Genomic DNA, 21,232 nt, shown 5'->3' on the forward strand with positions numbered 1-21,232 from the left:
TATTTAACCTAATATCCCATATATCTCTATTGCATTTAAATGTTTCGATGTAGAGTTGAGCTCATATTTATAAGGTCTTCATTGACCCTCACACACGCAGATGAACACAGGGTTTTAACTGTGCGGCTTCAGCCGGTGTCAGATCAGCTGATCGCCTCGTCGCAGCGACCAAAACAAGCTAACGCTAGCTTCTCGTAGCTGGTGGCGGTACAGTCATGACAGGAGATGACGGTGTGAGACGGTAGGACATTAACCACGAGTCTGTTATTCAAACACTGTGTTGTGTGGTCGTGTCGGACATTCAATATAATAATAATAATCATCATCATCCCGTGTTTGTTTCGGAGGCAGCTCGGGCTAGTGCGTCGCTGGCAGCAGCTAACGGGCTAACTCACCTAAAGGTGCAGGTACCATGATGGAGTTATTATTAGCCACAGTAAGCTAACATGAGACGCTCGTTTTATTTAATACAAAGACAGTGTGTGAGGGAGGCTTAAAACAAAATATATATCCGTAGGTTGATATGTATAAATGTAATTAACGTTATGAATCTGGTGCCTTGCGTTTGAAGTCGGTGGAATGGTGCTACGGTTAGCTAGCTAGCCTCCTGTGCAGTTAGCATAACGGAGCGAGCCCGAGGAACGAGCGAAGAGCCATGTTGTCAGCAGGCTAGACTCGGTTTCGCGGGGTTAAAATGATATTTATCATCACTCCCATCGACAGTGGAGTTACCTGTGCATTAAACACAGAGCTTTTGTTGCTATTCATCAAAAAAATGCATTCGATCCAAGCAGTAGACAGTCAATAAGATGGTGCTTTACGGTGGACAGCAGTCACGGATGCAACCAAACACCATCATCCTGTTTACATCAGGTCTGTTTTTTTGAGGACGTGCTCTTTCTTTCTCTCTCTGTACTTTTCCAGATCCTGGCTTCAGTGAGGGACTGAGGGCGTCTGGCCATCATCCAGATTGAAACAAACTTCTAAGTGGAGACTAGCAATGCCTTATCTCTGAAAATGGGAGGCAGTGGATCCAAAGCCAAAGGTGTCTGGCCTTTCTCAGGCAGTGGAGCTGGAGGCGAGGCAGCCGTCGAGGGGAACGAGCAGACTCTGGCCCGGCTCAAAGGTTCCAGAAGTGCAACACCCTTTGTTTTTACCAGAAGGAGGTAAATCACACACCACTGGGGAATGAGTCACCCTGAATCACAGTAATTATTACGTGTGTATTTGTTCTGGTGTGTGGCCAATGCACGTAGCCTTAGTTCTATCTGTTGTGGTTTTCAGTTGTTCCTCTCAGAGATTCCGCACTCACAGATACAACGGAGGTGAACGTCTTTATAATAGGGGCATTGTATGAAAGTCCAGGCTTAGTCCAGAAGGCCGTTGGTTCACCGTTTGTATACCTTCTTCTGGAGGGGCCATGTTGATGTGCTGTCAAATTAAATGAGGGGAGTGAGATACTTACACGCAACGAAGGTCCGCAAGCTGACACAAAGCATGGACCCACGTTGTCAGCACTCTAGAGACCACCGTGGTTTCCCAAAGAAAATATAATTTATGTTGCTCAGCAGCTCTTGTCTGTTTCTAGAGATAATGTCCCAGTTCCTCAGGAAAATCCAGACACTTCTTTGCTATCAGCAGTTTTCTTTGGAAAGTCAACATAACCAGTCAGACAAAGTGAGGTAAACACATTGAAGAGTGCAAGTCATCATTTGTTTTGGACAGCTCAAGTCATTATCTTTATTTATCCATGTGGGACAAATTAAAACGTTGATGATCACACAGGCCAAAACCTTAATAACACAGACACACACACTATCGAAACCAAAATGTTGAATTTGAGCATCGCTGATGTGAGGTGCATGACTTTGTGGTGGACATCTCCGAACCTCTGCACTTAAAACTAACTCTCCGCCTCGAGATCACTCGACGCAAAGTTTGTTTTGTTTGAACCTTTTAAAGATTGAATTAGCCCTTTTTCTTCTTGCAGTTCTTTATACTACGACGAGGACGGTGACCTCGCCCACGAATTCTACGAAGAGACAGTGGTGACAAAAAACGGCAGAAAGAAGTCCAAGTTGAAGAGGATCCAGAAAAATCTGATTCCACAGGTTTGTTAGGGTCAAAACGATACAGAACAGTATCAGGGCCAAGCATAAGGAAAAGAACGAGGAGGATTTTTTCTATTTTGTATATTGAGAATAAACTTGAAATTTCAAGATTTAAGTCAAACTTTTAAGACTATATCAAATTACTAATATTATTGTGTTCATGTGGCGTTGGAATAATCAGAGAAATTAGTTTCCAACTGGGAAAATTCCCATGAACCCCACCTCAAGTCAGAATGACAACTTGGAAAGTTGGTGTTGCCAAATTGCTGGCGTCATCTCTTACTAACCAATTATTTTGTTTTTACAATCAGCTTTAAATAGTACTCTTACTTGCAAACTTCATGCCTTTCTATTATAAGTACCTAACACACTTTTTTTAGCCAAAACAGACGTTTTTATGATTAACGTGCATACATTTATAGTTATTTATATGCCTGTCAAACCTGATCCCTTTTTATTTCTCCTCATTATCATATAGATATTGGAAAGAGGTGTCAACGTGTTGGTTAAACGCTGTAAACACATAAATACGACACATGGTCTTTACAGCATCCATGTTTACACACTGACTTCAAAGCACATGAACACATTTGAACAATGACTTCCCAGCTCAGGAAACTGGACCTTCGGAGGAGCATGTGAATGCACTAATAGCTCATATGACTGCCTCTACTGAATGCCTTCTGTTGTTGAGTTGCTGAAATAGTATCAAGGATGTTTCTCTTTCAGCACATAAACAGACAGTCTTTGAAGATATTGTGCAAAAAGCTGGAGAAACTGTCTTGGACAGATAACACAACTGGCAGCTCGCATAGCGTCCTATGATTTATTTTGACTTTTTCTCCACATTTCAAATTTATTCTTGGCATTTTTACCTAATTTATGAATTACAAAAAATATTCCTCTGATTTAGTTTGACTTTATTCACGACATTTCTTCCTCAATGAGGAATCTTCCTCCTCATTGTTTTATACCTGGCCCTAATTCCATTAAGGATTACATGGTGTTTACTTATAATCATCGTTTATGCTAAATCTCGATATTGTTTTTCTTCTCTTTTCAGGGAATTGTGAAGCTCGACCACCCGTGTATTCATGTAGATTTCCCCATCATCCTCTGTGAGGTGTGAAGCATTGCACAGGACTGATCTGCCATGAGGCGCAGCCGCAGGTACTCATCTCGGAGCAAAGTGTTGTTCCAGTGACGGTCGAGACTGGAACCAGTGTCACGTTAAATTGATATCATGAATGAAATGTTATACATTTGAATTCAGCGATGGTCAGAGTGCCCTGTTCACTAAAAATCCAATTTTTGATATTCCCAACAGTAGTGACGGTACAGGTTGTGTTTCCACTACCCAGCTGATATGTAAGCAGTCTTAGAGAATACATCAAACAGAGTTGTGATTCTCTTGTTTTTCTCTTGAGTTTTTTTGCAGGGAAAAATATCCTCGATGTGAAAAGGCTTTAACAGTTTATGCCTTCTGTGATACGTAGAGTGTTAGACTCTGTTTGTGTCTTCGTATGTGTACATGTGTGCACTTAGGTTTGTTTGTGTGAATGTGTGTCAGAGGCTGATGAGAGAGATTACAGGGTAGGAAAATGAAGGATTGTGAAATTTCTTGTACATATGGACATGTTCTGCATTGTCATGTCTGAGTCTGTTTCAGTGACTGGAGCTCAGACCTGCACTAGTGAACATATTGTACTGTAAATAATATCAGATTTCTTAGTTGGAAATACTTGAATAAATGGTTTACTGAGCTGAATAACTGGAGTCAAGATATCTTTTTTTCTCAAAGGAGCTCATGGTGTCTTATCAGCAGTGGGTTATGGCTGAAGCAGTATCTACTCACTACACGTGATCTGACTTTCTGGTCCCATACGTCTTTATTTGATGAGACGCTTCACATCAAAGGAATAGTACATCATTGGAAATCTAGACGTTTGTTTTCTTGTCAAGATTTAGATAAAAGATAGCATTCTCCCCCCTGTCTGGTTTTTAGACAGATTAAACAAACAAGATCTTCTCTTATCTAAAAATAATAGTTGTTCACAAAATGTCAAACTATTTATTTATCAGCTAATCTTAGTTTTAAAATTAAAAGTCCTTGTACACATGGTGCAATAACTATAGCTCAATCAATGGAGTGTTGACTTTTAAACATGCAGCCAGCCTTTACTGTACTTGCATGACAGCTGACGTGTTTTATTTTTAACTTTTCTGAATTGCCTTCTTGAGTTTCGCTCTTCAACGCTCGCCGTTAGGTCTGCTGTGTTAAAGTGAAACCAGATTTGTCTCAGGATTCACGATTAGGCTAATCTGCAGACTTTTATTACCTCCGCCAAGGAGGTTATGTTTTTATGTGTTTGTTTGTCTGTAAGCAGGGTTACGCAAAAAGCACTTAACTCATTTCCATGAAATTTTGTGGAGGGGTGAGAAGAAGTCATCAAACTTTGGTGCAGATCTGGATCAGAGGGTGGATCCAGGAATTATTTTTTACTTTGTAAAACAGCGTTTTTCAAAATTTCATAGATTTATCAGGGAATAACTGATCGATCCTGATGAAAAAAAATCAACAACCAATGAACAATCAGGATCCAGTGATTTTAAATGTGGTTTCATAAAGGGACTATTGGGCTGTTGCGGAGTTACGCAGTTTTGGAATACAACTTATTTTAACTTTTAAAGAAACCACGTATAATGTATTTAACCTCTAGAGGGCAGCAGAAATCCATACCTGAACTAACTAATGAGTTGAGTGATTTTGTGAGTTGATTATGGTGTGTAACAGCTTTCTGATTTACCTTTTAAAGATAATCCTGAACAGTTACTGTACAAAAGACACAATTAAACCTGATGATTCAACATGATGTTTGATGTAAAACTCTACAGATTCAATGGTAACCAGATATATTGGTGTTTCCAGCTGGCACTGTATCAAACTTTAATTACAGCGTAAACATATTTCAGTGTTTACTGATCCGCACAATAAATGGGTAGGGCTTCCTCTGCAGGCATTCTCTGGTGTCTGTAATTGTGTGGAATGTGGCTGGGTGTGTTTTGGGCCAGAGGTCAGTCACTTTGATGTATTTCCTCCCCACTGCTCTCTGATGTTTCGCTGCTGAGTCCGGCCTGCATAAGAAGGATGTTCTCTCTCTTGTACAAACTTATGAACTTCATGAATATGCCACTGCTTAACTGTTTTCATCCCTAATCGGTACAATGTGTGTATACATAGTTGAGCTGTCCATGTGGCTGTGGTTGGGAGAGATAGTCATTATAAATGATCAGCAGCCTCGAAAAAGAACTAAGACATGCTTTGAATTACAAACAGTCAAAGAGAGTCATTTAACGAACTGTAGCGGTTTTACAGTAAGTGCTTATTTTAGCCAATTTTATCCGAGTTTAGTCGAATTATGTCACTTTCACCCCACAGAGAACTGAATGAAAAAATGTGTTTTCTAGGAAATTTGATGGTAATGTCCCATGTTCATTAATACATAAATGCACATGAACGTCTGATTCGGTTAAAAAAGAAGCAGTGAATTGTATAAACCAGTTTAAGGGGCATCAAGTTACATTGAAGCCCTTCTCACATTTCAAACATTAACTTCAAACATTATCATTCCAGTTTTCCAGTTTACACAATTACCAAATGTGTCGCCATCCTCTTAAGTGTTTGCTCGGCATATTAAAAGTGGAAGGCTGTGTTTGCAGTTCCCCTGCCATTGTTTTTGCTTCCTGAAGGTCCCTGACTGGTGCTGATGTAATGCTCAGGAGCCAGAGGTTAAAGGAAAGCCGAGCGGAGGCTTCATTCACATGCGGGTCGTTTCACGCTCCACAATTTCCTCAAACAAACAAGGAGAGAAAGAGAGAGCGAGAGAGAGAGACCGATGACATGGTGATGTGAGTCAGCAAAAGCTCAGAGAACAAACGGCGGAATGGACTCTGACACAGGAAGACGCCTCACTTCCACCTCGTCACCCCAACGATCATGTGCTCGGACATCCCCCAGCTCACCAGTATCTGCAAAAGGGAAAGTCTAAATTTCAGAGAAAGGCCGTTCTTGGAAAAACCCAACAAAGGACTGCTGGTTTTCTACCAAACTGCTCAGTCTGATCACAGGTTTCTTAAATTGGTTGATGATGTGTGAGTGAGTGTGTGGCCTCTCCCCTCCCCTCTCATCGCTGATATTCCTCATCCCTCGCCCTGGCTCTGCACTGTCCTATTTGCAGTACTTGGATACGTGACAGCATGTGGTACTTAGTTACTTCACCGAGCCGTTGCCAGTGGCTGTCATCACACACCTCGGGCAGCAGTGACATCTGTGTACCAGATGCCTCGTACCCACCGTCTGAAGTGTGCTCAGAGCATTAGTGGAAAAACACATTAAAATCAGTTACTTAAGTGGCAGCACTACAAGTCATTAAAACTAATAGACCTGCATTCATCATTTGACCTGGAAAGTTATTTAACTATAGGGTTATAACTATAGATGTGTATTTATGTACATTTGAGTGATCTTTTGATCTTTTTTAGTTTATGATACTATTTCAGAGTGTTTTTTTTGGACAATACTTCTTCAATTTTTCTTTAGTAGAATTGTGACTTACACTTGTGATCGAGTATTTGTGTGGTATTGGTACTATTACCACCTTAAGTTAAAGATCTGATATACTTCCACTACTACTTATAGTTAACCATGTTGGTTCTCATTAAACAATTTGTGAATGATCAAAACACTGCCCCATAATTTATGAGTTTTGTGTTTTCCATGCAAAATGAAGGAAACATTGACTACGAAGTAGAGATGGAAGATGCTGTAAACACAGTGAGGTAAAAGTACAATGTTATCCAAAGTTCAGGAGAACTTTCCCTGCTTCCCTTTCATTAAACTAAACATTGTTTTTGGATTTGAATTGTCCACCAGGAGTTTTTGGCAACAGGCTAAAGTTATTTTTTTATGTTTTTTAGCATCTTCTTATTATGGGAAGTGACCTCAACATAACATCTGCCAAATTTAGAACAATACTTCCTTCTCAGATGAGAGATGCAGTATTTGTGGTTTTGACTTCGATCTTCCTGCTACTTTGAAGCAATAAACTTGAAAGAACCACGTCCTCTGTTTACACCAACTAATCATAGTATAAAAGTCTGTTTTAGGATTCAGAATTTTGTATTATAATCATGATATGATTATCATAATTATAATCTGATTATTATATAACAATCTGGATCCCATGACAGATTATTTCTTATTTTACCTTTCAGTAAAATAGTCTGTCGTGCAATGTTAAATATTTGACAAAAACACATTTGAAACAGGTTGGCAGGTGCTTAAAGGACCATGATGAATCATTGCATGTTTTCACAGTAAATTAGTCTTCGCATGATTTGTAGATATTTGTAAAGATAGATATATTTATAACATCTGACTGTAATGTAGAAAGGTCACTGGAACTAAAGGGATCTCTACTAAATGCATCAATACTACTGAGGTAATGAATATCCACCCAATATTTTGATGTTAGAATATTATACACATTTAAAGTTTAATAGAGTACTTCAACCCTATGGTGTGAAAGAGAGCCTGTGGTAGCCTTCAGTTGTCATAAAAACTAAAAAGGTGTTTAGTTTTTACAGTCTGGACAACTGTGAAAAACATGGCGGCCTCCGTAGAGAGGGCCCACTCCTGACTTAAATATAAAGTATTTAAATATCAGGGGCTATTCCATTTCCCTTTCACCCAAATCTTACACACTGAACCTTTAACAGTTGGATTTCCCATTGAAATGCATGAATAATACATGCAATTGACACAGCAGCACAATGAAGCAGCAGTGCATGTAGAAATATGAATACAAATAGATATACTATAAACAATAAAAAGTAGAAATAATACTCTATATGTTGTTTTCAAAATGTGCAATACAAAGATGGGGATCGAGGTTGTGTAATTTTGCAATTGTCCATTCTTTGGGATATACAATGTGCAGCACTACTTTTCCTGCAGTGCACATTTGTAGATGTGTAAATAGTTATTTATAAGCCCACATCTGAGTGTAATGTAGAAGGCTGATCATTAGTGGTCTGATGTTATTCTGAAGCCATGTGGCTGCTGTGACCTCTCATGAATCTGACTCGGATCTGGACACTGGATGCCTCTGACTTCTCGGACTCGTCCAGTCCGCGGCTGGAACCAGGACCAGGGGGGGGACATATTTTTGATCTTTTTTTTTCCCGCATTAAAAACACACATAAAATGGAGCCCACCTCTGCCTGGGGTCATGAGGAGGGTTTGAGGTGAAGCAACACGTCGCTGCAGGACATCACACAGGCTGGAGGGAGTTTTGGCACGTCCGCTCCGCTTCGCCGCTCCCCCCCCCCCTGTTTCCCCCCTGCGAGAATGGAACATCCTGAAAGTGGTTTGGCTCCGGCTCTGACAACCTCGCAGGGGGTAAGTTTACTTTCCTCACTGGCAGCAGGACGGTGCGGGGACTAGGAGACGCGAAGCCGCCACACATGTGTTTGTGAAACAGCTTCCTCGTTTGTCTCCGTCCCTTTCTCCTCAAACAATGCTCCCACTGGTTTCCTCCTGGTGGTTGTGAGGCAGCTCCGAAGACGCGTCTCGGAGAAGCAGGCTCCTGTGTGTGTTCGTTCTTTGGGAATGGTTCCTCAGCCTGGGGGTGAAGGTAAGAGAGGGGGAGGCTGCTGTCATTTCTCTTTTACTGGACTTCACTCGTCTTTGTCCTCATTCATCGCTTTCGACGACAGTTCCTCTGAGGCCGGTTAGTTGAACTCTAACAGTTTGTCTGTAGCAGAAAATGTCACGTGTTGAAGTTTCGCAGAGAGCACGAGAGGTCTGCGCTCGCTCTGGGGGAAATACTTCTGAGGGTGTAAATCAAGATTCCGATTGTTTTCGGTCATTGTTTACACAGGACGTGTTTTTTTAGCATTGATTAGATTGTACAGCGTATGTTTGAAGTTAGTTTCTACCTTTTCTTTTATTGATTAGAAGATATTTGGTGGAAAAAAAACAGAAGTACATTTACACAAGTACCTCAGAATTGTGTTTGAGTACAATTCCCAGTGGGGATTTTAATATGGTTATTCATTTCTAATAAGTGACAGTGGTGTAAGATTAGTCTACATGAGTAAAAGTGACAAGAAGATAAGATAAGTTAAGATAAGATGATCCTTTATAAGTTCCAAAATGGAGGAATGTGTTGGGTTGCAGCAGCAAAGACGACAGTAAAAAATAAAGTAATAAAAAAAGTAAACATGCAATACAAACACAAGGAACTCTAAAAAGTGTAAATACAGTAGAATTAATATATAAAGTGTAAAGACGATGTAAACCGTGTAATTAGCCTTTGAATTGCATGATTTTGATTAGGAATTTGAACATTTAAAAGATGCTGAGTTACCACAGAGTAGAAATACTCCATTACAAGTACTGCATTCAAAACTTTCCTTCAGCACAAAAATAACAAAATCATCACATTGATTGAATACACTGCAAGTGTTGATGCATTCATTGTAGAAGTATTGCATTTGGTCAAGGTAAGGCTATTACAATTACTTAGGTTAAGTACATTTACTCAAGTATTGTACTCAAGTACAATTTTGAGGTACTTGTACCTGCGTATTTCCACTTTATGTTACTTTATACAATGACTTAAATTTCAAATGGAAATATTGCCCTTTCATATACTATATTGATGCTAATATATTTGTACTCAAGTTTTGAATGGAGGATTTTTATTCGTAATAGAGTATTTTTACTCTCTGTTAATGTTATTTTACTTATGAATTCAATTCTTCCACCACTGCTGAAGGTAAATATTGTCACTATTTATAAAGATAAACAAAATAACTCAATTTAAGGGTCCTCTGTGAATTGTTGGGCAGACTCAGTCTTTTGTCAATAAACATCTTAAGACCTATAACATACACTCATAAATAGAAAGAGGCTTTCAATAAATAAAAAATGAAATTCTATTTATTATTCTTATTCTTATTCTTATTATATAATTGCTCTCTGCAGCCATACAGGCTGTTGATTGGAGGGTTTTTCCATTTAGTGCATACAACTAAACTCTACTGAATACACAAAAGTTTCCTTTTGAAATGCTGACTTTATGAATGAATGTGCTGGGGAATTCCACTTATTATTACAATAATCTAAAACATTTCATTCTCCTCTGTGACTTATAGAGCAGAGAGTGACGGTCCTTTCTGTCGATCCACATCTGAAGACATGTTGTACTGGACTTTGTGTGACTGGAAAGTATGGCTGCTTATTGTCCTGCTGTGGGACTGCCTCTGTGCTCTGGGACTGAAACCCACGCAATGGCCGCTGTATTCCCAAAAGCCTTTGCTCCTCGCCTGGAATGCCCCGACTGAGGACTGTGCCCCACGGCATGGCATTCATTTCCAGTTGGACCAGTTCCAGATCGTGGCCTCACCCAATGAGGCTTTTGTCAAACAGAACCTCACCATCTTCTATAAGAACCGCTTGGGCTTGTACCCCTACTACGAGCCGGATAAAACGGCGGTGAACGGGGGGCTGCCACAGATGGCCAGTCTCACGCAGCACCTGGAGAAGATGCCAGATAGTGTGCAGAAGTATATACGTGAGCCAGAGGCCAAAGGTCTGGCCGTTATTGACTGGGAGGAGTGGCGCCCACTCTGGATACGCAACTGGGAAACCAAAGACATTTACCGCAGACATTCTCGTGAGATGGTGCGCCAGAAGAACCCAACATGGCCTCCGGAGCAGGTGTCAAAAGTAGCCCAGCAGGAGTTTGAAATCTCTGCCAGGAAGTTCATGCTGGAGACGCTGAAGCAAGCTAAGAACCTGAGACCCAACCAGCTGTGGGGGTTCTACCTGTTCCCCGACTGCTACAACCACGACTACAGACACACTGTGGAGAACTACACCGGCCGCTGCCCTGATGTGGAGGTGGCCCGCAACGAGCAGCTGAAATGGCTGTGGACCGAGAGCACCGCCCTCTTCCCATCCATCTACATGGGCACTGTGCTGCGCTCCTCTTCCTCCGGACGTCAGTTCGTCCGGAACAGAGTGAGGGAGGGGATGCGTTTGGCATCATCAGGCGATGGGTTGGCGCGTCCTGTCTTTGTGTACACGCAGCCCACCTACACCAACTCTCTGGAGCAGCTGACAGAGGTGACGCTCTAACTTTAGAAATTCTGCCGGTCCTGAATTTGTTTTTTCTTCCTTGTGTGATGGTCATGTATGATACTAAACAATTCTGATATGGACTTTTATTGTTCAAAGGTTAACTCTCAATCACAGTGTGGCTCTAACCTTCAGCACCCTGGCTCACGCCCCTCTCTGATCAGTGCATGCTGCATGGAACTATTCCTCAGCTTTTCTTTATCGACAGCTACAGTCATTTCCTGTTCAGGAGCGGAGAGACACCCCAGCACCTCTCGTTCGTGTGTGCAGGACGTGGGCAGGATGGGTGTTGGTCGAAAAATCTTGCTTACACCCTATACACTGTTTCCTTAGGAGTTAATGGACATGCTGCACTTCACACACAGTAGCATACGACTCTCTAACAATCTGACCCTGTTACGATGATACTCATTTATCTGGGTTTGACCTTTGCTTTCAGAAATGTAAAAGGTTAAATGTGATGGGGTTAAAATGCCGTGTGATCTTTTACAGACTGACCTGGTCTCCACCATCGGGGAGAGCGTGGCTCTGGGAGCAGCTGGAATCATCCTGTGGGGAGATGCAGGTTATGCAAGCAGCAAAGTAAGCACCACCACACCAGTCATAAAACAAACAAACTAATTAACCTCACTCAGACTCAATTCACAAATGTGAACACAAACATCATCATCTGGAAAGGTTTTGACCCGATGCTCTTGTTGGTCATGTGTGCAGTCATTTGATAACTAATTCACTCCTCAGGGCTCAGCTTCAAAGAGACTGCAGTAGTCACATGAATGTCGCATATGGGCTGATTTTTTTTATTTGAAATCTTCAAATCAGCCAACTATGAATACAAATATAATCTTTTAGTGAACAAAAATGCACAAGATGGACAGATATTAATTGGAGATAAAACTCTTATGTTTCATTTCAAACAACACTAGTCATTTCCAATGAAAATGTAAATATTTTATCCATTTGTTTTACAGTGTAGAAGTAATAAATATAGTATAGACATTATTTCGGGTTGAGCATTATTCATATTTTGCATAATATAAATGCATATATTTTGTGCAATGCGTTCTTTTAATCTTTTATTTTAACTTTAATGCACCAACCAGGAGTTGCACTCATTAGCAGTCATTTCACAATACAATGACAATAAAGACTTTGTATTCTATTCTACTCTATTCTATTCTATAATTAAATCTTTAAATGTAGTAAAGCCTTTATTTTTTCCTACAGTTTGTTTTGAATCAACAGGCTCATGTTGCATGTGTGACTTCATTAGAAATATTAAGGGTGAATGAAAAAGTAAAACTTAATATTGAAGTTAATCATAATCACATTTCTTTAATACTACACAAAAAGTTTTTGAGCTTTCTTTTAAACTTCCTGAAGTCATCTCAACTGTATGCGTATGAAAGAGAATAAGTTAAAGTGTGAATGTTGACCTAGCTGAATGACGGAGTGACTTCTCCTTTTCTCTTCCTCTCCAGACCAGCTGTTCCAACCTTGAGGCGTATCTCCGAGGGCCGCTGAGTCAATACCTCCTCAACGTCTCCACAGCAGCAGAGCTATGCAGCCAGACCTTGTGTGGTTCACACGGCCGCTGTTTGCGCAAAAACCCAAACAGCGATGTTTACTTGCACCTGAACCCCCTCACCCACAGCATCAGCAGGCCGAACGACAAACCGACAGTGACGGGTGAGCTTGGCGAAGCCGAGGTGACGAGGTTCCAAACTGAGTTTCAGTGCCAGTGCTTCAGCGGCTACCAGGGGGAGGGCTGCGATCAGACGGACCCCTTGCACCAGAGAGGGGGGGCGGCTCCAACCATGGCTTCAGCGCTGCAATGTGTGATCTTACTGATTATTTCTCTGCTCCTCTGTTAATGCACCATAAACAGTAGACAGCCGCATCGTGTGTGTCAAAATATCAGAGCGGAGGGGTGTCATTTTCTTTTCTTGGAATTGCTGTAAAAAATATGGATGACACAAAGTGAAACTTCATAAGAAACACTGTGGAAATTTCAAAGTTACATTTGTTTATAACTTTTAATCTTTTAAAAACAATAGAGGGCTCGCTGGAAATGACCTTGTTTACATTTTGCTCTCGGTTTCCTCTCGGTCACTGTTTTCCAAGGTGTCAAATTCCATGTTTCTCATAGGGAGCACGTCTGCGGAGGAAATGTGGTGAATGAGTCGGCGTATGTCGGCCGCTGTGTGGTGAAAGTGGAATTGATGCACTTAAATCTGGTGATCGCACAATATGATTTGAAGTGCCTGATCTTTTTCAACACGACCTCTCTCATGACCTTTTTCTAATGGCGGCAATTAAAGTGTTACTATTTATTTGAATGTATTTTTTAGGTGTTTTATATGATATTTTCTGATTTTTATGTCCAAAACATGACTACTAGTAGTTTTCTCTTAAAATACTACATGACTCCATTGATGCTCAAAAGCAGCTATTTGATTTCAGAAGCACAAACATTAAGAGACATTTTTCTGACACTTTGTTATGTTCCACAGTTTTACTGACATTATCACCTCTGTCTTCATGCTGTTTTCTCAAATTTGACTTTTTTTCAAAGTAAATAAACTTCTTTGTTAAACTTATTGAGTAATTTCTCTTGAAAACAACCTTTACGATTGCATGTATTAGAGGTTTAACAGATGGTTCTCAGATAATACAGCAATGGTTGTATTGCTTGCTGTAATAACTAGAACAGTCACCTGGAAGATCTGGATTTTTATTTTGGATCTGCGCCAAAGACAAGATCCATGACTTATTCCCTGGGAAATTGCTGAAAATGTCAAACTACTGATCTTGCCATGTTAAAGAAAGTGAAAACAAGTCCTGGATCCGTCCTCTGATCTGGATCAGCACCAACATTGAATTGGTTCTTCCCTGACCCATTCTGCATCCTTCCACCAAGCTTCTTGCTAATGGGTTTAGAACTTTTTGGCAAAGGCAGGAAAAAACATGGCAATAACCTGGAGGATGAAACCAGAGCAGATTTTGGGATAGTTTGTGGATCATATTTTCATTATTAAAAGAAACAAAGATTTGCAAGTGGTTTTCAGATAATACAAGTATGACCTTGTTAGTTGCAATAAAGAACGGCACTCTGGTCCAACAGTCCTGTTATGAAACCACATTTGAATCCTCTAAAAATATATCAAAAAATATTCCTATATCTCTCAGTGTTCCAAAGAAGTGGTACAACATGTCCAAGATCTGACACTTTGTATGGGTCCACATGCCACATCCGAGTTTTGTGGAAATCTGTAAAGTTGTTTTTTGCGTAAAATCCTGCTGAAAATCAAACACACAAGCAAAGACAGAAACACAAATATAACTTCCTTGTCGGAGGTTAGAATTAAGCTTGATGGTGAAAATATGTCATTTGGGTTCTGAGGGGAGCCAGAGCCCGCTCGTCCTCAGGGAGGGACACATCTTGTCGGCTTCCGCCTCACTCCCCCCCCCCCCCCACCCTCTGTAATTGTAGGGTGCTGTTAAGCCAAAAGTTATTTTCTACTGCTTCTAAGAGTTGAGCAGGCATTCATTTAAATCTGGAGGTGGAAGAGTTCATTCTGGCTTTTTCCCCCCTGACAGCCATTCAGAGTTAAATCTCCCATGTGACCCTGGTGAACTGTTTATTTTCACTTATATTCTCATGTTTTATTGAACCCACGGGATAACTGTGTGAGGGATAATTCAGGCTTTAACGTCCCTGTGGCTTTAAATACGGACGCTCCATGGAAAGGATTTGCATGTCTCCTCTGATTGGTTGTCGGGGGGGGACCTGTGACCGCTTCTGGTTTTATCCCGTCCCTTTTTCCTGCACGTGATTCTGATCATGTGACTGCAGATTGAGGACACGCACACACACACAAGCTGAAATCTTTGCCCGGTGTTTGAAGAGGTAAGTGAGTGTTTGTCATTTTGTCTTTATTACATTTAGCATTTGTTTGATCACTTTATTCCAACTCTGAACGTGGGATCTTATGGAAAATCATGGATTGATAAACAAAGAACAGACCACGTTTAGTCTCAAGCTGAAATTCTTGGTTCCTGTGTACACTTTCTGAATTATTTGCTTAGGACTGTCGAGACCAAAGTTGCCTCGCATCCTCTCAAAGGCAGCTTTGATTAATGTGGCAATAACCTCTCACGTCTTTGTTTGAACACTTCTCTTCTTCTTTACTTAGCAGGGATGAGTTCCTGTCTTCCTCCACTGCTGCTGCTCTGCAGTCTGCTCGGCCTCGTTTCAGGCCTGCGGCTGAAAACATCCTCTTTTTCCCAGGTGCCTTTCCTGAGCATGTGGAACGCCCCCACTCAGAACTGCCTCTCAAAGTATGGCGTGGACCTCAACCTGGGGACCTTTGACATCGCCCAGAACCTGAACCAAACCTTCCTGGGTGACAACATCACCATCTTCTATACGGAAAAGCTGGGTCTGTATCCCAGGTACTCCAGCCAAGGGGAGGCTGTGAACGGCGGGGTCCCACAGAACGCCAGTCTTGATAAACACCTCAGGTTGGCCTCTGAAGACATCAACACCTACATCCCAGACAGGGCATTTCAGGGTATGGCTGTGGTGGACTGGGAGAGCTGGAAGCCTGTGTGGGAGAGAAACTGGGACAGTAAGCAGGTGTACCTGGACGCGTCGAGAGCGCTGGTGAGGGCCAGGCACCCGGACTGGACCCCCCCGCAGGTGAAGGCTGCAGCCCGGGTGAAGTTTGAGCAAGCAGGGAGAGCGTTCATGGAGGAAACGCTGAAACTGGGACAAAAGGAAAGACCAAACGGGTTGTGGGGTTTCTATGGTTTCCCAGACTGCTACAACTATTTGCACAACAAAGTAAACTACTCAGGGGAGTGTCCGGCTGTAGCGATGAAGAGGAACGACCAGCTGCTGTGGCTGTGGAACAGCTCCAATGCTCTGTACCCTGACATCTACCTCAGCCTCAACCTGCGAGGCCTTGGTGAAGAAGTGCTCCTCTACACACGCCACCGTGTCCTGGAGGCCATGAGAGTGGGGGCTCAGGTGACCCCCTCAGCACCGCCTGTGTACCCCTACACCCGCATCGTCTACACATACACATTAGATTTCCTCTCGCAGGCAAGTAGCTGTTGTTTGAACTCAATGCTCTTTAGGGATTCTTTTTTTTCCCCATTGTTTTCTATCCTCTCTTACTTCATTTTTGTTATTCCTCCTGCAGGAGCACCTGGTCTACACCGTCGGGGAGAGCGCTGCTTTAGGGTCTGCAGGGATGGTCCTGTGGGGCAACAATTACTTCTCCATGTCTAAGGTACAATAAAGAGCTATGTTTCACTTTTTATAAATGCCACAGTCACTGGTTTACTGTCTGTGTTCTCTCATCTCTCATCTCAAACCATATGCAATTCATATTAGTGTGAAGGCATCAGACACGATCATGACAAAGCTAGATTTAAAAAAAAATGTTTGTTAAAGCATGTGTCAACCTATCTCCACTTCATCAGGCTTTATTCAAGCAGTCAAATTTATGCCGCGTGCAGCTGAACACATCAACAAATTCACAATATTTACTACATTGATTAGAAGAAGCAGTTTTTAGAATAATGGAAAAGTGTGTTAACGTTTAAAGTGTTTACACATAAGAAAATGTCTGATGGAGATGAGGGCAGCAGCAATGACGATGGAAGTGGAGGAGTTATTGTGTAATTCACTGAAAACTTTAGCTTTCATGTGACTGTCACCAGAGTGTGATATGTGAGAACAACAGGTTTGATTGGCTTCTCTGTGAGATCATGAATACGAACTTAGACAAGGGGGGGGGGGAATGAAGATAAGGTAAAGATAAGAGATTTTGGTGTTTTATTGTAAAAAGGGAGATTTTTAACTATTAAAAGTTATGTTGAGCTTTATGTGTTCAGGGTCATTTATCTCTTAAAGAAAAAACATTTAAAAAATGAAAACGGCGATGATTTCCTTATCATCTGTGGTGAACAGTAAAAATGGTAACTGATTTTAATGTTTTGGCTGAGTGGTGAATCATTTACATTCATATGTTCCATGACTTCGCTTGAGTCAAAAATCCCCTGATCTACAGCAAAGTTAAAACCACTTCTTCTTTTACGGAGGCGTGTGTGTGTGTGTCACACACTACTGACTGACTGGAAAATAATTGTGTTTGCATTTTAAAGGCCTTACTATGTGGAAATGAGTGAACTGTAGTACATGTTGATAGTAGAAGGCACACGTCAGCCGAGGAAACAGTTTGTCTCACTGATGTGTTTGTGAACAGTGGAGATCTGGCACAGACGAATGAGGTAAACTCGGCTGCACAACGTTAAGCCCCTAATTAAAACACACTGTAAAATGATAACAAAGGTGTAAAATATTTTCTGTTTCCTCTGTGTTGTCAGGCCACTTGTGAAGCTGTCAAATTCTACATCGATCAGACGCTGGGTCCTTACCTGGTGAATGTGACGTCAGCCGCCACTCTGTGCAGCCAGACGATGTGTTCGTCCCAGGGCCGGTGTCAGAGGAGGAACCCGGCCTCCAGGGCCTACCTGCACCTGGACCCCGCTCTGTGGAAGGTGGTGTCTAAGGAGGGGCCGGACGGGAGGAGAAAATACAAAGTTTTAGGACGGCTGAGGGCCGACGTGGTCACATTCAAGACGTCTGAGTTTCAGTGCAGCTGTTTCCCGGGGTGGGGAGGTGAGAGCTGCTCCAAGCCCGCTCAGGGATGAGAGACTTTCCTGTGAGGGAATCTAGGTAATACAAAGACAACATTGGTCTAATAAATGTAGTGTGAAAATGATCCACTGGGGCTGGTTTGGCCCACAGGTCGTTTTCTGCTCGAGTGCATATCATCTCTTGTCAATGCAAATGTCCCCAATCTTTGACCTATGTGTTTTCTTACTTAATGATTTTCCTTAGTTTAAGTGGAGGATAATTTTATTTCATGTATTTTTTACTATAGCCACTTTAAGTCTCCTCCACTCTAATATTTTGCTTATTGTTAATTTATTTGTATGTTTGATCTTCACACTACAGAATCGTATGTGCAGAGTTTTACACAGGGAAACATTTTTTTCTAATTTACCTGCTGAAAAGGGAACGTTTTCCAAGCTTGAATCTAGTGGATGTAATTCAAAGATTTTGACGCTAATTACCTCGTCTGTGTGAGTGGAAAAATATTTCAGACACGAATGATTATTTAAAGTATTTTTAAATGTCTTCAAATGTGGCTGGATGACATCTTTAATTTTTAATTTCAATAATATTGTGGTTGGGTTTTAGTTTTAAAATGAACACCAATAAACTGATGTTTGTTACAAGAAGGTAAATCATCATGGATTGCCTGCAACACTTCTTTTGTTGTCTGTTACCTGGAGTGTCGATGTTTTCATGTTGATCTGACTGAACAGAAACATATATATATGCTGTTAGAGTTGGTAATGATCAATATTCCATGTATGACCAGACCTAATAAAACTACATGTCAGTAACCCTGATTCTCTTTATTTGGCTTGGAGATCATATGTGAATCTTTTAGAGGGGAAATATTCTCGCCTGTTAATGAATTTACATAATTTAATGTTTCCAGGCTTAATTGATCTAATGAACTCCCTCAGTTTTGGTAGGTGTAATAATGGCTCTTTCATATTGAATCTTTGTCATTTACATCAACTGTTTATTTTGAAATTTCCTCGTATTGTTTTTGTAGCCTCTCATTTGATTATTTATACTTTTCATTCTAAAGTCATAGATTTTCTTCTCATTTTTAAACACCAATTAATTTGGTAAAAATATTTCCATTATCCGGTGGTAAAAAGTAAGTCCTGAGGTACTGCTGTTAAGAAGTTTGAGATTTTGGCTGGAATCAAAAACAAATTGACCTTTATAATTACTTTGGAGTCAAAACATTATCAGCCAATAACATTTTTCTAGATATTTAACCAGCTGGAAAAAAATGTATTGACAAAATACATGTAAAAACCTGCTTACAAATATATAGATCAGGGGATTATAAGACAATAAACTAATCTTATAAAACAAACTCTGTTCTAAGAGGCCATTCTAAGTATATTTAGCTGATAATACTTTTGTACATCAGTAACATTTTTACTTGTAATTGAAAAATGTTATGTTCTTTTTTGCTGCTTTTACTAAAGTAAAGCATCTGAATTCTTCTTGCTGAGGCTTTACTTTAAAATGTTGGCTAGGAAGTTTATGTCCAGCAGGTGGTGCTGTGAGACAGCTAACCTGAAGAAAGTAACATCCGAGTTTGAGTGTTTGTGTTCAAACTTGTGCAGATGATAAAACCTTATTTGACTGAGATAACTTTACACTTCACCTCTGCTGCAGCTGCATTTCCCAGGGTGAAATAACCCTCAATGACTCAGAACCTGACAGAGCACAGGGGGATGTTTGATACATTTTTCAAGTGGCGTGTACAATACTGTCTTATCTGATAGCCTGCTGTTGTTGATTGTAATTTCCACCCTTTGTCCCCGTGAGACTTTGGCGGGCTGGAAAAACGGACTTCCACAAGACCTCGCTGTTTCCTATATCCGGCTTTATCATCGTTGGCTGGATTGTGAGGAAACGAAGAGGAGACAGATGCTTTTTGTCAAAGCTGTGGAGAGATATCTGCAGCCTGCGCTTTTAAAAAAGAATAATTTAGTTTTTTAGGTTGATTGTGCAGCTTTTCTAAACAAGACCAACCTAATTGACTAATTGGTATTCAGAGACCAAGCACAACATATGCCATTCCCTAAAACACAAAATATACCTGCAGTTACTGATAATGGCAGGAAAAATAAACATGACAGGCGTCTTATAGTGACTGACATTCAACACTGTTTGTCATTATAATAGTTGTTTTTCACCGCGGCTGCGTAAAAATCCACTCCCACTGTCCGAATGGAAAAGAGGGATAATATTAATGGAGCGTTGTTTTAAATAAACTGGGGATTATTAAAGTTAATGTGTGGACAATTTTTAAAACTAGAATAACACTCAGCAGAGAGCAAACCTCCGCCAAGGCCCAGCAGTCCACTTAAATTCAATCAGGCTGCACCAAATTTCACACACTCATAGATATCAGTCCCTATCAGCCTGAGTATTTTTCATTAGGTTCCCTTAATTATTCCCTGGGAAATCAGAGAGAATGTCTACTAAAGAAAATCCTGGATCCAGATCCACACCAAAACTTGATGGGTTCTTTCCAGACCAATACTGCGACCTTCCAAGTTTAGTTGTAATCCATCGAGTAGTTCATTGCGTAATCTACAATCACACAAGTAAACAACAATACAAACCAACTAACAAACTAAAATGACACCCGCGCCAAAGCCAATAGTCCCCTAAACCAAATCCCCACCAAAATTGATTGGGTTCTTCCCTGACTCATACTGCCTCTTGCCTCCAAGTTTCTTTGTAACCTGTCCATAAATGTTTGCATAATCTTGTTCACAAACAAACCAATAAACAGATGGATAGGGGTGAAAACTCCTTGGCAGAAGGTAAAAGTCAATATATTCAGAATGCAGTGTTCTAGTTGGTATTTCTGTGTTTGTAAATTAAGTCCATGAACCTTGAAAACTACATTTTACAACAGTTTGAAACCTCTGATGCGGTTTTTATTTGGAGAATTTCACACATTAAGAGGAGGCTTTTTAAAACGATCCCCCAAATTGGAAAATTGTCTTTCATGAGCAGAAAGTCATTCTGATCTGTTAACTCACTCCAAGTGGTCTCCTCTCATCCTCTCCTCCGCCCTCCGTCAGGTCTGGCAGGCCCTCTGTTTCTCTATCCTCTCATCTCTGCATTTCTTCATTTTGGCGTCTCACTCTGTCACCCCTCCATGGTCACGTCTCGCCTCTCCCTGCTGCTCGGCCTGCAGATCGTCTCGCTCGCTCTCAGTTTAATAACTTG

At 41.0% G+C, this 21,232-nt stretch overlaps 3 protein-coding genes across 4 annotated transcripts; all 3 read left to right on the top strand.

The window, feature by feature from the left end:
* Nucleotides 1-56: 56 nt before the first annotated feature.
* Nucleotides 57-3,879, top strand: tusc2a (tumor suppressor 2, mitochondrial calcium regulator a). The gene is made up of 4 exons (XM_034585455.1): nucleotides 57-241; nucleotides 925-1,166; nucleotides 1,991-2,111; nucleotides 3,175-3,879. The coding sequence occupies exons 2-4, from the start codon at nucleotides 1,018-1,020 to the stop codon at nucleotides 3,238-3,240; spliced, it is 336 nt and encodes a 111-aa protein (XP_034441346.1). The 5' UTR covers nucleotides 57-241; nucleotides 925-1,017; the 3' UTR covers nucleotides 3,241-3,879.
* Nucleotides 3,880-8,400: 4,521 nt separating this feature from the next.
* On the top strand, nucleotides 8,401-13,916 carry hyal2a (hyaluronidase 2a). Its single transcript, XM_034585527.1, has 4 exons — nucleotides 8,401-8,806; nucleotides 10,332-11,304; nucleotides 11,809-11,898; nucleotides 12,798-13,916. The coding sequence occupies exons 2-4, from the start codon at nucleotides 10,375-10,377 to the stop codon at nucleotides 13,188-13,190; spliced, it is 1,413 nt and encodes a 470-aa protein (XP_034441418.1). The 5' UTR covers nucleotides 8,401-8,806; nucleotides 10,332-10,374; the 3' UTR covers nucleotides 13,191-13,916.
* Nucleotides 13,917-15,131: 1,215 nt separating this feature from the next.
* hyal1 (hyaluronidase 1) lies at nucleotides 15,132-18,813 on the top strand. Of its 2 annotated transcripts, none has more exons than XM_034585529.1 (4): nucleotides 15,132-15,226; nucleotides 15,516-16,423; nucleotides 16,524-16,613; nucleotides 17,713-18,813. In XM_034585529.1, exons 2-4 carry the CDS (start codon nucleotides 15,518-15,520, stop codon nucleotides 18,037-18,039), a joined length of 1,323 nt encoding a protein of 440 aa, XP_034441420.1. In that variant the 5' UTR covers nucleotides 15,132-15,226; nucleotides 15,516-15,517; the 3' UTR covers nucleotides 18,040-18,813. The 2 variants fall into 2 exon arrangements, with proteins under 2 accessions (XP_034441420.1, XP_034441419.1); XM_034585528.1 differs by having other exon boundaries at nucleotides 15,133-15,226; nucleotides 15,513-16,423.
* Nucleotides 18,814-21,232: the final 2,419 nt, after the last annotated feature.

The sequence above is a fragment of the Hippoglossus hippoglossus genome, chromosome 5, assembly GCF_009819705.1.
Source record: "Hippoglossus hippoglossus isolate fHipHip1 chromosome 5, fHipHip1.pri, whole genome shotgun sequence".
Taxonomy (NCBI): Eukaryota; Metazoa; Chordata; class Actinopteri; order Pleuronectiformes; family Pleuronectidae; genus Hippoglossus; species Hippoglossus hippoglossus.

Excerpts from the sequence above, each read along its gene's own strand:
- hyal1 (XM_034585529.1), top strand. The coding sequence starts at position 15,518 with ATGAGTTCCTGTCTTCCTCCACTGCTGCTGCTCTGCAGTCTGCTCGGC. Across the intron at positions 16,424-16,523 it reads CATTAGATTTCCTCTCGCAG|GAGCACCTGGTCTACACCGT; the intron begins GCAAGTAGCTGT and ends TTCCTCCTGCAG. Across the intron at positions 16,614-17,712 it reads ATTACTTCTCCATGTCTAAG|GCCACTTGTGAAGCTGTCAA; the intron begins GTACAATAAAGA and ends CTGTGTTGTCAG.
- tusc2a (XM_034585455.1), top strand. The coding sequence starts at position 1,018 with ATGGGAGGCAGTGGATCCAAAGCCAAAGGTGTCTGGCCTTTCTCAGGC. Across the intron at positions 1,167-1,990 it reads TTTGTTTTTACCAGAAGGAG|TTCTTTATACTACGACGAGG; the intron begins GTAAATCACACA and ends TTCTTCTTGCAG. Across the intron at positions 2,112-3,174 it reads AGAAAAATCTGATTCCACAG|GGAATTGTGAAGCTCGACCA; the intron begins GTTTGTTAGGGT and ends TTCTCTTTTCAG.
- hyal2a (XM_034585527.1), top strand. The coding sequence starts at position 10,375 with ATGTTGTACTGGACTTTGTGTGACTGGAAAGTATGGCTGCTTATTGTC. Across the intron at positions 11,305-11,808 it reads CTCTGGAGCAGCTGACAGAG|ACTGACCTGGTCTCCACCAT; the intron begins GTGACGCTCTAA and ends GATCTTTTACAG. Across the intron at positions 11,899-12,797 it reads CAGGTTATGCAAGCAGCAAA|ACCAGCTGTTCCAACCTTGA; the intron begins GTAAGCACCACC and ends CTTCCTCTCCAG.